General features: G+C 41.9%; 1 protein-coding gene across 2 annotated transcripts; it reads left to right on the forward strand.

Moving 5' to 3' along the window:
* Positions 1-14: 14 nt before the first annotated feature.
* klhl17 (kelch-like family member 17) lies at positions 15-14,655 on the forward strand. Of its 2 annotated transcripts, none has more exons than XM_039604999.1 (12): positions 15-248; positions 3,554-3,818; positions 4,518-4,639; positions 4,761-4,982; positions 7,434-7,550; positions 7,655-7,886; positions 8,307-8,451; positions 8,667-8,834; positions 8,929-9,017; positions 9,185-9,258; positions 9,405-9,586; positions 12,238-14,655. In XM_039604999.1, the coding sequence occupies exons 2-12, from the start codon at positions 3,605-3,607 to the stop codon at positions 12,464-12,466; spliced, it is 1,794 nt and encodes a 597-aa protein (XP_039460933.1). In that variant the 5' UTR covers positions 15-248; positions 3,554-3,604; the 3' UTR covers positions 12,467-14,655. The 2 variants fall into 2 exon arrangements, with proteins under 2 accessions (XP_039460933.1, XP_031582198.1); XM_031726338.2 differs by lacking the exon at positions 15-248 and adding an exon at positions 613-1,035 and having other exon boundaries at positions 7,655-7,868.
* The last annotated feature ends 553 nt before the right edge of the window (positions 14,656-15,208 follow it).

The following is a 15,208-nucleotide window of genomic DNA, read 5'->3' on the forward strand; positions in this document are numbered from 1 at the left end:
AATATCCGGTAGTGCGTTCACGGAAACCTCGAAATTTTCTTGCGCGTGCAAGATGGGACACTGTTTTGATGCAACACGTGAGGTTTAAATAAAATGTTCAGCTGCATTTACCAGACACAGGAAGCCGAATATCCAGAGAGGAGTACAGTATTTTTTAAACGTTACTTTGCACGGCCTCAAAGCTGGGCAAGCTGACAAACCGAAGGAAGTCACTGCTGTCATCGCATCGACACCGACGACGGCTGGTCGTGAGTACCGTGTGCTTTAATTTTTTTCAGGTTAGCTAACGTTTGCTTAGCGGCTAGCTTCATAGACAGTTTATTTAGAATCACTGGCTATCTCACGCAGAGATAATAAAGACAGGGTGCTTATTTTACGTCAGTGGTAGGGTGATAAGTGTACAATTTGCACGTAAATAATGAGAAAAAAAGATTACAGAAGCTGTGCATTATTGAACATGGAGTTTCACGTTTGTAGTTATGTTTCATTTTGTTTTCCGGGCTAACCAAAACGGGGTATGTTTAATATTGTGGCCAATCACAGCGCGTCACTGAAAACTCCGCCTTTCGCAGTAGCACAGACGGATACGCCGAACACACTTCCGTGTTCCGACAAGACAAAAGTGGGGGCTTAAGGTCGTGTGTGTCTGTCGGCTCGTAAACTGAACATTCACTGCATTAGTTTGCCGGTTGTTCATTTGAAATGACTTACCGGCGTTTTTCAACCATGTCTTCCTTTTTAACGTATTAAGATTTAACAGCATGAGCAAGCCTTCTACATTCGGCTTCGACAATTACAGCGCCACCTTAACGGACCGATGTCAGCTTTCAGGCAGCTCTTTTTTTGCATTGACGTCAAGCACATACAGCACAAAACAGAGGCTTTCTTCATATTTCCTATGCTCGAGTCACAATATGGACCGATAAGTAGACTGTGATAGGATTTTAAAGCCTTCTGACTGCGACAGCTCTTCATTCATTTCCCCTCACCTCCTGGAACACACTGTCTTCAAGGATAACTGCAAAACAACCACCGGTAAAGCCATTATACATTCATTTTCTTTCCTATTGCCGCTGCTGCAGCTGACATATGCTCTTATTCAGAGCTGATGGAGTGGGGGTTGGGGTTTCCGTAGATCACATAGTGATATTTGGATAGGAACATCCCTGTGTCCTCCAATGAAATTGTGCATTCAGCAGGATTGTGCAGGCACTATTTATCAAGGAGCAACTCAGCCTCTGTGTGGATACCAGCCAAGGTTTGGGGGTAGAGACGATAAAGGGAGAAACAAGCCTCAGATGAACAGGACAAGTGTTTCAGTTTGTTAGTTTAACTGTGACAGTTGTGTTTTCACATCTACCACAACATCCCGTGTTTCCATGTCTCATTTTCCAGCATTGTCTCTTACTATTCCCTTGGGCACGAGAGCAGATTGTTCCCTCATAGAGGAACATGGCTGGTGTGCGTGTTTTTGTTTTTTTTAATGGGCTATTGTGTTTTGGAAAATGGGACCCAGGGGTAGTCGCCAGGCAGCTGTGATGACATTTGAGATGGTGCTTGGTGGGATGGGGGAGAGTGTTGAATTGAGAGACTCGGAGCTGTTGACAGCACTGTTAGGATGTATTGATCATAACAGGGAACTGCTTATTTGACAGTCATGTGAAACTTAACTTAATCAGGAAAAATGGTACAATGGGTTTCAGCATTGAGCATTGCACTTCTTGGACTTCAAACTGGTCAATATTCTCTCCTGATGAGATTCTGCTTGTTGCATAATTGCTCTGATTAACTCAAGATTGTAAACCTCTTGTCATATGTCTAAACAAAGCATACAGAGGCTGTTTGTATGTGGTGGTTCAAAGGGAGTGTTCCAGCTTGGTGTATTAAATAGATATCCTAAAGTATGTGTGATTTTTATTTTTTATTTTTTTATTTGTTTAATGTGTGTGGCTGTAAGGTCCTGCAGGCAATGACCACACTTATCAGGGGTCCTGTAGTTTAAGAATCCTTCTTTATCATTAAAGTTTAAACATATATCACAGTTTTCCTTTATTTTCAATCATATAAGTTCTTCTACACCTGTGGATGCTCACATTAAATAACAGCAAAGTTTAAAATAGTGACATCAGTGTAAGTACAACTAATACATTTAAGCAAAAAAAAAAGTCTAAATGTGTGGTTACTGTGATTTCTCTTTCACTTTTGGCTGTGTTTGAGTTATTGAGAGGGGATATCCTAAGTATTCTCATCTCTGATACAGCACCTCTGGTTGTGAGAAGAGCAGCCCCACCAAACCGGCTGTTCAGACCGTATATTTTGCGAGGAGCAGTCAATTAGAAGGCCAATCAGATCGATTGACTTAAAAGAAGAGGATGTAAAATAGTGTTTCGGTGTTTATCTGGGGCTGGGTCGTAGGGGCAGCAGTCTAAGCCGAGAAGTTGGTCACCCAAGCCACATCCTCGAGCTTATCCAGGGGAACATTGAAGGGTTCCCAGGCAAGGAAGGGAGCTTGAGGGAGAGCCCCTTGTAGCCACATTTTAATTATTTGTCAGAATGGAGGGTGAACCAACGTCTGCTCACTGCCTAAATACTTGCAAATCACTTGCCAGCAAGAATTCAGTATTCCTCTGTTTCACACTCACATCCACTCCTCGCTTGTCAGGTCAGGTTTCAAATGAAAAAGATGGTAGTGATGTCGTGCTGGCTGTGTCCATCTTTCATATACAGTTTATGGGATGAACTGTGGGGCTTCAGGGTCCTGTTCATCCCAGATAAATAATCCTTTTTTAGCTGCATTAGATAAATAAGAATTATTTGAAAGCTATTCTTCAAAGGTTACTAACGTGGAGCTGCAAATTAGTATGAGGGTTATATTTTTGAGAGCGTGGCCTCCCCAACCCCATAGTCAGCTTCTGCTTATATCCCTTTCACGCTTTCAAGGTATCAGTGCATCAGAGTTAGTACATTATATTTTGTTTTTTTTTAAGAATCAGTCTGTTCTTGGCCTGTGGTTTTCGAGTCTTGCTTCAATCTGGTTTCCTCATCTGGTCACTACATATTCATCAGACAACAACTTCTAAGATGCTGCGTGATGACAGTTATGCAACATGCAGAAGTGTGTTCTTCCATTCAAGAGCAGAGTGGGGGAGTTCACAGCTAAATGTGGTCCAATTAAATTGCAAGTCAGGATGGATCACACTGATTTGATGGCAGGTTCATGCATAATGTCCATCTTTTGAAACTCTCTGGTGTGTCATAGTGAGATCTAATCATTCCGGAGACTGAATGTGAAATAATCAGGCCATCCATCCTACTACACTTTGTGATTGTACTCAGATTTCTGTCATGCTGGCAGGACTTCCTGTCATAGCCGACAGGATGGGTGCTATAACTGTAATGATAGGTACAATGATTGCTCAGGACACCTGTCATAACAGCTCACTCCCTATAGATGAGCACAGCCAAGACTTTAGTCTATCCCCCCCCAAAAAAGGATTTTATTATGATGATATTAGTATTGGCTGACATTAAAAAGCTTTTCTTGACGTTTCAGTTGCCAAGAGTGCGGCCCAGGCACGAGCCCACGACCGCAACGTCAGGCACCATGATGGAGGGGGGCATGCAGCTGCTTAACCGTGATGGCCACAGCATCTCGCACAACTCAAAGCGCCACTACCACGACTCCTTCGTGTCCATGAACCGGATGCGACAGCGTGGCTTGCTATGCGACATCGTCCTTCATGTCTCCAACAAAGAAATCAAGGCGCACAAAGTGGTGCTGGCGTCCTGCAGTCCATACTTCCACGCTATGTTTACCAGTAAGTTCAGTCTGTGTTATGGACCTTGATGATGCGCATACTGTATACTGTCCCTGAAGTTAACAAAGATGTGGCATGACAAACTCAAACTGGAAACTATTTTTCTCTGTTGTTGGAGTTTGTTTACATTAGAACTTGTGTTTTTGTGTGGGGCGTGTGCAGTTATGGCCGTTCCATCCTTTCAGCATCATCACTTCCTTCCACCTATTCCTGTTTGGGGCACAGGTGGCCATGTGAGGTGTGTGAAAGTCAGATTTCCTCCCAAACACTAGCCCTTTGTGAGGATGCTGTGTGTCTCCAGACAGTCATTTGCCTGGAGACTCAGCTGCTAGACTTCCTGTCATCTGACAGAGTCCCTAATTAAACTATTTTAACAGAAAACCTCAGCAGAGGTGTTTGTGAGGTTGTCTAACTATGAGTCGATGAAGCTCGTGACTGTTACTGTAGAAGCTCCTGGCTTAGTTCTGTGGGAGAGAGAGTGTTTATATCCAGGAATTTCAAAAATCTCACAAACTTGAAACGCCTCATTTAATAAACGGTAACAAATGAGCTGTGCTGACATTTTGCAGCAGTGCTGTAAGTGTTATGAGATGCCATGTGTCAGTATGATTGAGGAGGGAGGAGTTTTGCTATCAGCTGGAGCTTTACTCGGTGTAATTTGTTAAAATTAATCTGATCTCATTCTGTGCGGCCACGCAGATGAGATGTCTGAGAGTCGTCAGACCCACGTGACCCTTCACGACATTGACCCTCAGGCTTTGGAGCAGCTGGTCCAGTATGCCTACACAGCAGAGATTGTGGTCGGGGAAGGAAATGTGCAGGTAGGGTTGAAGTTTTAAGATTCACATACACAACTGCTAAACCACTTTTTTTTCCTTTTCTGTTTTTTTTAATCATATGGCACAAAAAAATTAACAGACTTTTTGTTTCCACCTGTCATAGACACTGCTTCCAGCAGCGAGCCTGTTGCAGCTCAATGGGGTGCGGGACGCCTGCTGTAAGTTCCTCCTCAGCCAGCTGGACCCCTCAAACTGCCTGGGCATTCGAGGCTTCGCTGACACACACTCCTGCAGCGACCTGCTCAAGTCAGCGCACAAGTATGTCCTGCAGCACTTTGTGGAGGTGTCCAAGACTGAGGAGTTCATGCTGCTGCCACTGAAACAGGTAGGGGTGATGATTAATCTATCATGAATAATGCCAAAGCACAAAGGACACGCAGCAATGCTTGCATCTATAATTTTTCCCCAGCATAATGTATACACAAGCACAGCTTTTTCTTTTTTAAACCACATCAACATGCCACAGGGAAGTTGTGTGCTTTTGACATTCACTAGAGGAACTTTTTCTCCTGCCTGTTTTTATTGTCTTCTGTGGTTTTGTCATCTGGCACGTCGGCTAAGCCAAACTATCACTTATTCATTAGCAGGGCTCAGCGGTGGCAGCACTCTGGTTCCTGTCTGGGAAGTGGTAATTAGGCAAAGCCAGTGACATTTCCACAGCTGCTGTGCTGTTTAGAGAGCTAACAGCACTGTTTGCTCCTCTGACATAACAATAATGGTTTCTATTTTGGTTCAAATAATTTGCTTTTGCTTGTTTTAACCAAGGTTTTGGGGGAAATGCATCTTGTCGGTGTACCCATTTATTATTTCAGAGCGAGGAATGCTGGGCCTTAGGAAAGAATAAAACCCTGGTCAAATGAGCTGTGCAGCAGCCAAACACTGCTATCAGTTACCTGTGTAGAAGGCAGTGTTTGGCTAACAAGCACTGCAAAGTCCTTTTTGGAGTAGATCCCGAAGGAGTGAAAATATTTAAAAATTCAAGTTGTTGGCCACAATTGTAGCAGAAAAGGCAGAAACATACACTAGCTTCTTACTGCAAAGTGATACATAATCCAGCGGGACATCCTGGCATACTGTATTTGACATTTATGTGTTGGTATTAGTCTATTCCTGGCATGCTAAAGAATAAAGTAGTGCTGCTGTTGGGTTATTTAAACTTCCTGTTTCCTGCAGTTTAAACACACCTACCTGAGTACAGAGTACAAAGTTTACATGTTTTTATTTTTAAACTTCAAGTGCACTTCCTGTTTTTTTTTTTTTTTTTTTGTTTGTTTTTTTTTGTTTTTTTAAATTGGTGTTCATGATATCACACAGCTTCTAAAAGCCCACAGAGGCACATCATGTTTTTGTTTCAGGCAGGGGCTCACTGTAACGTCTAAATAAATGAGAAAATGCATATTCTTTTAGATGAAATGTTTAACAAGGTAACAGCAAATTAAAAGGAAGATGAAGAAAAGTAACAAACTGCCACTACCATCCCTTTCCCGTTTTCTTCTCGCTCTTCATACAATAATTCCCACAGTCCTAAAGTGATGTTGTTCCACCAGAGTAACACACTAAGCTTCCCTCTGTATCTGGCCTTCAAAGCCCCGAGACTGAATCTGCAGTGTGTGGGCACAGTCCATTAAAACACTGAAACTTAAGCTGCATAAAAGCAGATTAAAAATAGGCCATTTTCTTCATTTCTGTTCTTCCGTCTCTCTCTTTCTCTTGGCTTACCCCACTGTCGTGTCTGCAGCTGTTCTGTGGCTGTCATAAATCTGCACCAGATCAGGATTTATGTACTGGCTGCTCTACAGGACTCCAAGCTCACAGAGCTGTGAAATATGCCCCATATTTCTTCTGATGTTCTCTGGAGGAAGTGGCAAGGCATGACAGGATTGTGACTAGCCAAATTTGGTGATGTAGAGTCATATGCGTGACATTTTGAAGACAACAGTCGACGGATTCCTCCTAATTACTGCGTGTAGCGTATGAAGACATGAGTACTTTGACACAGCAGCGCTCTTGTCATTCATATGTCCCTCAATTGTGCCACCATACTATGAAAAGGCAGTAAAGGCGTTTTTTCTCTTTATGCACCCACACATTCTGGAGTTAATTTGATGCACTATGTGCATGCAGTGGTAGGAGGGACTGCAGGGTGGGGCAGTGGCATCAGCAGTATTTCTGTGTGTGACTGTGGATTAGAGGAGGCTGTTCCTGGGAGGGTTTTGCTCTGATCTGGCCAGGCAAGACAGCAGCAGCAGCAGCTGGCTTCCTTGGTCCCACCCAGCCCTGCCAGCTTAGGCTTGGGCTGGGAACACTGCCAGCCAGCCACTCAGAGTCCAGCATTCGTTGTGCCACAGATGCACAATTGAAGAAGTGGTAGCTTAAACTATTACTTAAAACGCATCACGGCACACATGCACACACACAGGCTGTAATATAATGCACAAGCGAAGTGTGCACGATGTCAGAGTCGTGCCTTATTGAATCATCCTTTCTTTCAGTTTGATTTAAGACAAATCAAGCAAAACAAAAGGAGATGCAAGACTTCAGCTGAAGTCACTATATACAGGAACTAACACGGTCTGTGACCCATGCAAATTACTTCCTGTGTGTCGATTTCTACAACCACAAGAAAATCTTCTGCAAATGCTTTTCAGTGATCAAACTTGATACACTATGATTTTAAAAAAAAAAAAAAAAAAGAAAAAAAAAAAAAAGAATAATATAAAGTTATAAGCGATAGTATAATTTGACTCTTCCTTTATACTTTGTCTTCTCCATCCAGGTCCTAGATTTGATCTCCAGTGACAATCTCAATGTGCCATCTGAGGAAGAAGTGTACCGAGCCGTGTTGAGTTGGGTGAAACATGATATAGATGGACGCAGGCAACATGTACCCTGGGTAAGTCGTTTGTTTTCCATGTCACCCACCCCATTCCCCTTTTTGTTGTTTAATTCTGTGTAGCGCCACCCGCTCATCACCCACTCTCCCACTGTCTTCGCTAGCTGATGAAGTGCGTGCGGCTGCCATTGTTGAGGCGAGACTTTCTGATGAGCAACGTAGACACGGAGCTGCTGGTGCGTCACCACTCGGAGTGCAAAGACCTGCTAATCGAGGCCCTAAAGTATCACCTGATGCCGGAGCAGAGGGGTGTCCTAAGCAACAGCCGGACGCGTCCACGACGCTGTGAAGGCGCCAGCCCTGTGCTCTTCGCCGTTGGTCAGTGTGCATCTGAAGGTACCCATTAGGGTACACTTGGACCACACACATCATCTCTAGCTCACCAGTCACTCATTATTTTTACAAATGCCAGTATTTTTTATTCTGTGTGAACTGCATGTTGGAACTTGAATAGTGCGCCTGTGTATACACACACACCTCAGATGTGTCTCCATCGACTGCTTCCAAAATGCACAATCTGACCTTTACACCCGCTATGATTGGCGGCTGTGAGGCTCTAATACTTCTCCTCCCTCATTTTTAACTTCTAGCGTCGCTCTTTGGAATGACTGTAAACACATTTCATTTTCACTCCTTTTAAAAACCCAAAGTTGAAGTCCTCATTTTCTCACGTCACCATCCTCCTGATGACATTTGAGTTTTTGCTCAAAGCATTTTTCCTCATTTTTTTAGTGTATGTTTGTTTCTATTTCCCAGGTGGTGGCAGCTTGTTTGCTATCCATGGAGACTGCGAGGCGTACGACACCAGAACAGACCGTTGGCACATGGTGGCGTCCATGTCCACTCGGCGGGCACGGGTGGGAGTGGCAGCAATTGGGAACAGACTATACGCTGTTGGAGGGTGAGTGATAATAATCGCAGAGTCTGACCCTAAAAATTTATTTGTTACTCAAACATTACATCGTGTGATTTGAGGGGAAGCTTTGGCAAGCAGAATTTGTGGATAATTTGCATTTGCTCGATAAGCTGGTGAGAGCTTTCCTCCATGCAAAGCGACTTTTTATCTGACTTGTATGTTCGCCGTTTGTTCATTTATATCCGTGTCGCTCTCTTTAGCTATGACGGCACCTCTGACCTTGCAACCGTGGAGTCCTACGACCCTATCACTAACTCCTGGCAACCTGAGGTTTCCATGGGAACACGACGGAGCTGTCTAGGCGTAGCTGTCCTGCATGGCCTGCTGTACGCTGCGGGAGGTTACGATGGAGCTTCCTGTCTCAACAGGTATACACAGCCTGTTGTTATGCTGATGAATACTGATCATTTTAAGCTGAATTAAATGCACGTGAGCGTCGGTATTTTTCCCCTCTTCTTTTAGTGCAGAGAGGTACGACCCTCTGACTAGCACATGGACCTCAATCGCTGCTATGAGCACTCGTAGGAGATATGTTCGAGTAGCAACTCTGGGTAGGTACTGGCAAAAAATATACATATATATATTCTTAACAAGCTGTGCTCCTGTATTTACTTTTCACTGTTTGTATTTTAATAACTCACATCAAGAGGGAGTTGCCATCTCGGTATGCGACCGCTAATATTTACATTCTCAGTATTTACTCCCTTTTCCCCTCCAGATGGCAGCTTGTATGCGGTGGGAGGTTATGACAGCTCCTCACATCTCGCAACAGTGGAGAAATATGACCCCCAGGTATACAGCTGTTAAATTTATCATTAGAATAACTCGTCTGTTGCCAGGTTTACCTGGACTGGATGCTGTAGACAGAGTGAAATGGTACAGATGAATCTGGTGTGTGAATATGTGACAAGTGCTCGGTCTCTTGATTGGCTGAACAGAGCAACACGTGGACCCCCATCGCCAACATGTTAAGTCGACGCAGCAGTGCCGGGGTGGCCGTGCTCGACGGCATGCTCTACGTCGCAGGAGGCAATGATGGCACCAGCTGCCTGAACTCAGTGGAGCGCTTCAACCCCAAGACCAACACCTGGGAAGGAGTTGCCGCCATGAATATACGCAGGTTAGCCACATTTACAAAGAGAACAGAGAGGTTATCGTTTGTTTTTTACATTATGCTGCACCCGTAAGAGGCAGAGAGAGAAGAGAGGAGAAAAAAATCTGGGATGGATTCAAGGTAATGAATTAAACGAGACACCTTTACCCAACTGAGCCAGCAGGATGACCCAGTTCTCCCTTTACGCCTGCATAACTTCAGCTGGGAGTAAAGAATGCAGAAACGACCTCAGTGGGTTTTTTTGTTGTTGTTGTTGTTTTTTTTAGCGCTGTCTAGCTTTTATCCTTATTTTTGTGCTTCCTAACAAGCACGACACCTTGCTGAAAGGATTTGAGAAGCACCACAGGCCAAGCCTCAGTTTTGGTCTAACCTAAATAAAGAGATAAAACCATCTTCTTTGAAAAGCTGAAAAAAATATCTGTAGTTCTGTCTGTATGTAGCTTGTCAGAATAGTATCTCGGCTGCAATTACTTCGCTGTGTGCAAAAGGCGCGGGTGTCGGGGCATTTGGAAGATTTTTTTTTTCTCGTTTTACTGCCAAAACCTTCTTAAGGCATAAACATCATGTGGCCTATTTTTCACAACAGAGTTTTTTTATTTTTTTATTTTCTTAGAAGATGAAAGCTGAAACTCATCTTGCAAGTGATTATCAACAAAGGCATACGTGCACGCACGCTCGCAGCATTGTATTGTCACAGGATCTGCAGCAGGGAGGAAGATTTGGAGATGTAGCTGTCGAGGATTTGTGATAGCATCGGCAGATTTGCTCTTTCCCAGGGCAACTAGACACACACTTATGCATCCGCACACACACGCATACTCGGTTATGTATGAGTCAGTGTATTGTAGGAGCAGAAAAACCTGACAACAGTTGACTGTGCAGCTCCATGAATAACCCATGGCATTAATCAGCTGTGTGCCTTGGAGTTCTTTTCTTATCCAGTTGCTGAGAGGCTCCATTTCCACAGTCCAAAACAATCACACTGTACTGGCTACTAATGTGTCACACGCTATAGCCACTTCACACGTGTGCCAGTGTGGGAGACATTGTAGAATAACAGTCTTGTCCAAAATCGTCTCATTGTGTTACGATCACAACGAGTATATTTGAAATGAACATTAAAACTAATTTTGTTCCAAGTTCTCTTTAAGGGCAAAAAAAACATGTTGTTTTTTTTTTTATTTAGTTTTTAAACCAATCATTTGCTTTGATTAGGAATTAATTATAGACATTCAAAAAGCACTGCTTTTTAAAGGTCTATACCATGTCAGGTCTGCTTTAATCCCCAAAGCTAAATATTAAACATAGAGTTGTGTTACCCAAGCACTGCAACAGGCTCATATACACATTATGTTACGTTAAGGTTTTTGGTAGCGACAGTCCTGTGTGATTCTTTTGAAGCCCTCCTGTTGTAGTTTTTTTTGTAGAAGTTCATGTTTGACTCAATAACTGAAAGGTGTCCAGGTCCTGTGGCTGCAAAACGAGCCCCAATCACCACCCCTCCACTGCCATGCTTGACTGTGGTATGAGATGTTTGATATACTGTGTTTACGGCAGTAATTTTGTCTGTCCAAAGTTCATTGTTCCTGAAGTCATGTAGTTTGTTTAGGTTCATCTTTGCAAACCAAAGCCATGTCACCTCGTTCGTTTTAGAGAAAAGACATTTTCTCCTTTTAATTGTTCCAAACAAGCCGTACGTGTTCACATTGAATTTTACTGTCATAAACTTTAACATTTAACATGCTGAGTCCTGCAGCGTCTGAGACAAAGTTCTTGTATTTTATTTTTATTTTTTTCACGGCCTGACTTTTATGTGAATTTGCTGGAACATCTTCACTTGGACAATTGTAGCATTGTGTTAATAAACAGCTGAATGCTTCAGGCAGCAAACTGCCAAAAGTTGCTGCTTTTATAGAGCAAACTTGCTGATGATCAAAGTGCAATTCATCATCAGCACCTGGCTGCTGCTTAGCTTATTTCCTGTGGAAGCAGTAAGGGTGTGCTTAACCTTTCATAGGACTGCAAAGAGTCGTGTGAAAAGGTCTATAAACAGCTTGTGTATATAATTATATAAAATCTATAGGTAAGAGACAGCAGAAACCTTCTGGTTTCCACTTGTATCTTAAAATTTGAGTGGCATTGACTAATGGCTTTGGAGGAGGCTTTGGTTGCATGTCTGTGTGGAGAGCAAATGAGAAATACTAGATGCCAATTTCATCTGATAACTATTGGATATTGCCTGACGCTGATTCATTTTCATTGTCCTTCTATTTTACTTTTAAAAAGAAACAATGGAGAGAAAATTGGCAACACAACAAGTCCCCAAAATTGACTGTTTTATCCAAAGGCTAAGCCAGTACACTGGTCTTTGGGTGTCCTGATTGCTTCTCTTCTCTTTGAACACTGCAGCTTTTAGCTATGGTTTCAGACCACATGAATTTGCCATGTGTTTCTTTGTCAGTTTCTGCAGTTGCCACTTGCATCCCACAATCCCTTTTTTCCTTTTAATTTTCAGTGTGCCTAAATCTAGGATTGGTTACATTTAACAGAATGCATACAGACCTTTATTTGTCCCACATTAGGTTTAGAAAACTCGAACATATCATATTAAATATATGTGAGAACTTACACATTTAAATATTCTTTTTCTCTTCCAGGAGCACTCATGACCTGGTGGCTATGGATGGCTGGTTATACGCAGTGGGAGGTAATGATGGCAGCTCCAGTCTCAACTCCATTGAAAAGTACAACCCACGCAGCAATAAATGGGTCGCAGCCTCCTGCATGTTCACACGGCGCAGCAGCGTGGGTGTGGCTGTGCTGGAGCTCCTGAACTTCCCGCCACCTTCCTCGCCCACCCTCTCGGTTTCTTCCACCAGCCTTTGACACGGGGTCATTGTTTGGCTGACCTCAGCCTCTGCTGCTACAGCCCAGACTGGCTCTGGGAAAAGACGCAACTGCTCGGTTTGAAACAAAGAGGATGAGGAGGAAGAACGCAGGTGGTTGGACAGGTAAATGTGTGGAGGCGAGGGGAACAGATGGGCTGAGGCCTTGGTGTAGTGTGCTTCAGAATTAGTGGCAGTGTTGGTGAAGATTAGTGCACCATATTTAAAAAAAGACATGCTGGTAATGAATTTAAAGATCCATGTTGTTTTCACTGATTATAGGATACTGTAATGTACAGTATTTCACAAGTTAATTTTTTGTTATATCAACAAAAAGTCCTTTAAAAAAAACCAACAACTTTAAGTTTTGTGCATTTGCAGCCTCAGATACATTCTTAGCCTCATTAATTATATTAATTTGAGGTTGAATGAACAAAAACTGGGCTTACTGCATTGCATATTCTAAAATTGCTCTAACAGTCCAACTGTTTTCAATATTCCCCTTAATTCTGGACTACACTATATTTAGCCTTGGTACCTCCACTGTGTAGCCATACAGATACCGGCTGCCTCCCATGTGTGAACATTGACCAATCGTTCTTCAAAGCCCCACTTTTTAAAAAAAAAAAAAATTAATTTTTTCCCACCGCTCTGGTGTTTGACACACTTAAAAACACGGTGGTCCCTTAATTCTGTCGTGTGTGATGTAAATGTATTTGGTTTGATGTTGCAAGGTTTTTCTTTGACACCCAGAGTTTTTGCAATAATGTATTTAAAAAACAAAAACAAAAGAGAGAGAGCGACAGATAAGCTGAATGATTTATTTTGGAATGTAGATTTTTACTGGTTGTACCATGCATGTTTATGTACTGGCACCAACAAGATAGGGGAAAAAATATATATATATTGTAGTGCTGCTTTGCCACACTAGGTGGCAGTAACAGGCAATGTTGTAAACCCTCACTGCAAGAGTGCATGGACACCAACAGCATAGAAAAGCTAGGCCCTCAAAACTGTAAATGAGTTTGGATCCTTTTTCTTTTTCTTCTTCTTTTTTTTTTTTTTTAAAGATATAAAACAGAGATGATAAAGTATATGTATTTATAAAAATGTATAAATGCTAATATATATTCTGTTTTAAATATGCTTAGAGAGGAAAGGAGATCCGACCTATGCCTACTTCAGAGTGTTTTTAATATATTTATTTAGATGTGTGATGTGCATATCGTCAGTGGACATGACAAAGAATGTCTAAAGCGTGAGAGGGGTAGATGTCGAGTTTCTCCTGTTGCATCTCAAAGTGCGGCCTTCGTTTTGCATTTCTTAATAGTTCTTCACTGCCGTAAGCATGATCGCATTTGACACTGCATTTGTGACAAAGGCTTTAGTCGCTCGCAAACCTGCTGACCACTCAATGAAAGGAATCTATACTGTTTTTAATCCTGCTTCTTGATCAGTTTTTCCCAAAAATGTGGAAGTGGATATCATCCTGGAATTCCGTCAAAGCAGAAAGGTCCAGTTTAGCTTCAGTATGCCAACACTTGACACTAATCAGTAATGTTGTTGACACTTGGTGCTGTCATATTCCCTTTTTTATTACCTCATCGTATAACAGCAGTATGATTAACCACGAATATAATGTCACTGAACCTGTTGTGGGTGATTTGGGAATCTCACCTGCATGTCTAAAGTAAATAGGACCTGGGTTCAGTTCACGTGTCGTGCAGTGTTAACCTTTCCAAACTTCTGAGAAGTTGCCTTTTCTCCTTATTTTGAAGGATTTTTGTTAACCTTTTCTGTTTATCTAAAACAACCTTGCGTTTTAATTTCTGTGTAAGTGCGGACGCTCGTAGAGTTGGAGTCGCGATGGCCTTATAGAGAAGCTGTGATGAAGTCGATACGAGTCAGGGACAGACTTTAAAGACAAAAGGTGCACAAAACCACACAAGACTTTAGCCTCCATTCTGTGGATCCAAATGTACATAGAAAGATTGCTTACGATATCTTACATCTATTTGTGCAATTTTAATGTGACTGTAGCTTCTTTTTTTTAAAAGTTTGTGTTAAATGTGGTGATATTTATTTATGGTATGTTTCTTATTTATGATGGACTTTAAAATGTTGGATTTTGCACTATTGCCAAATGGAGCAATACTATACACTTTAAAAAATGAATAAACATGTTTTCAAAGGTGAAAATTGTCCTGATGATTTCGAACACACACAGAAACGACTGGTTGCATCCAAAGTGACATACAAAATGAAAAGTTGTAACTGAAGAGCAAAGGTTTATCCGTCCATGTATAAATTGTCACTACAGGTGTGTCCATAAATTATTGGATAGTTCACCACTGTGCATTTTTAATTAAAAATGTGACTGATGTGCAGACTCTCAGCTTTAATTCAAGGGGTTTAAAGCTTAAAGGCCTGGGAGACCATCATGCATGTGGTGATGTCCATGGGTCTTAGACTTCAGGCTTTCAGTGACTGCAAAGCATTATTAAAAAGGAGTATTTAAAAACGATCCTTATATTTAAATAATAAATATTTATTTATATTAAAATGATGTTAGTTTGTCGAAAATGTCTGTAATTCCTAAACAGGTAATCATATTTGATACAGGAGTTTTTGAGAGTTCTATATCATCAAAAATAAAATAATGTAGAAAATATGATACAAATTAAAACTTGTATATACAGCTCGTGTATATATAAAGTTATCAGAAGGTTCAATAAAGACTCTT

The sequence above is a fragment of the Oreochromis aureus genome, linkage group 20 (assembly GCF_013358895.1).
Source record: "Oreochromis aureus strain Israel breed Guangdong linkage group 20, ZZ_aureus, whole genome shotgun sequence".
NCBI classification, from domain to species: Eukaryota; Metazoa; Chordata; class Actinopteri; order Cichliformes; family Cichlidae; genus Oreochromis; species Oreochromis aureus.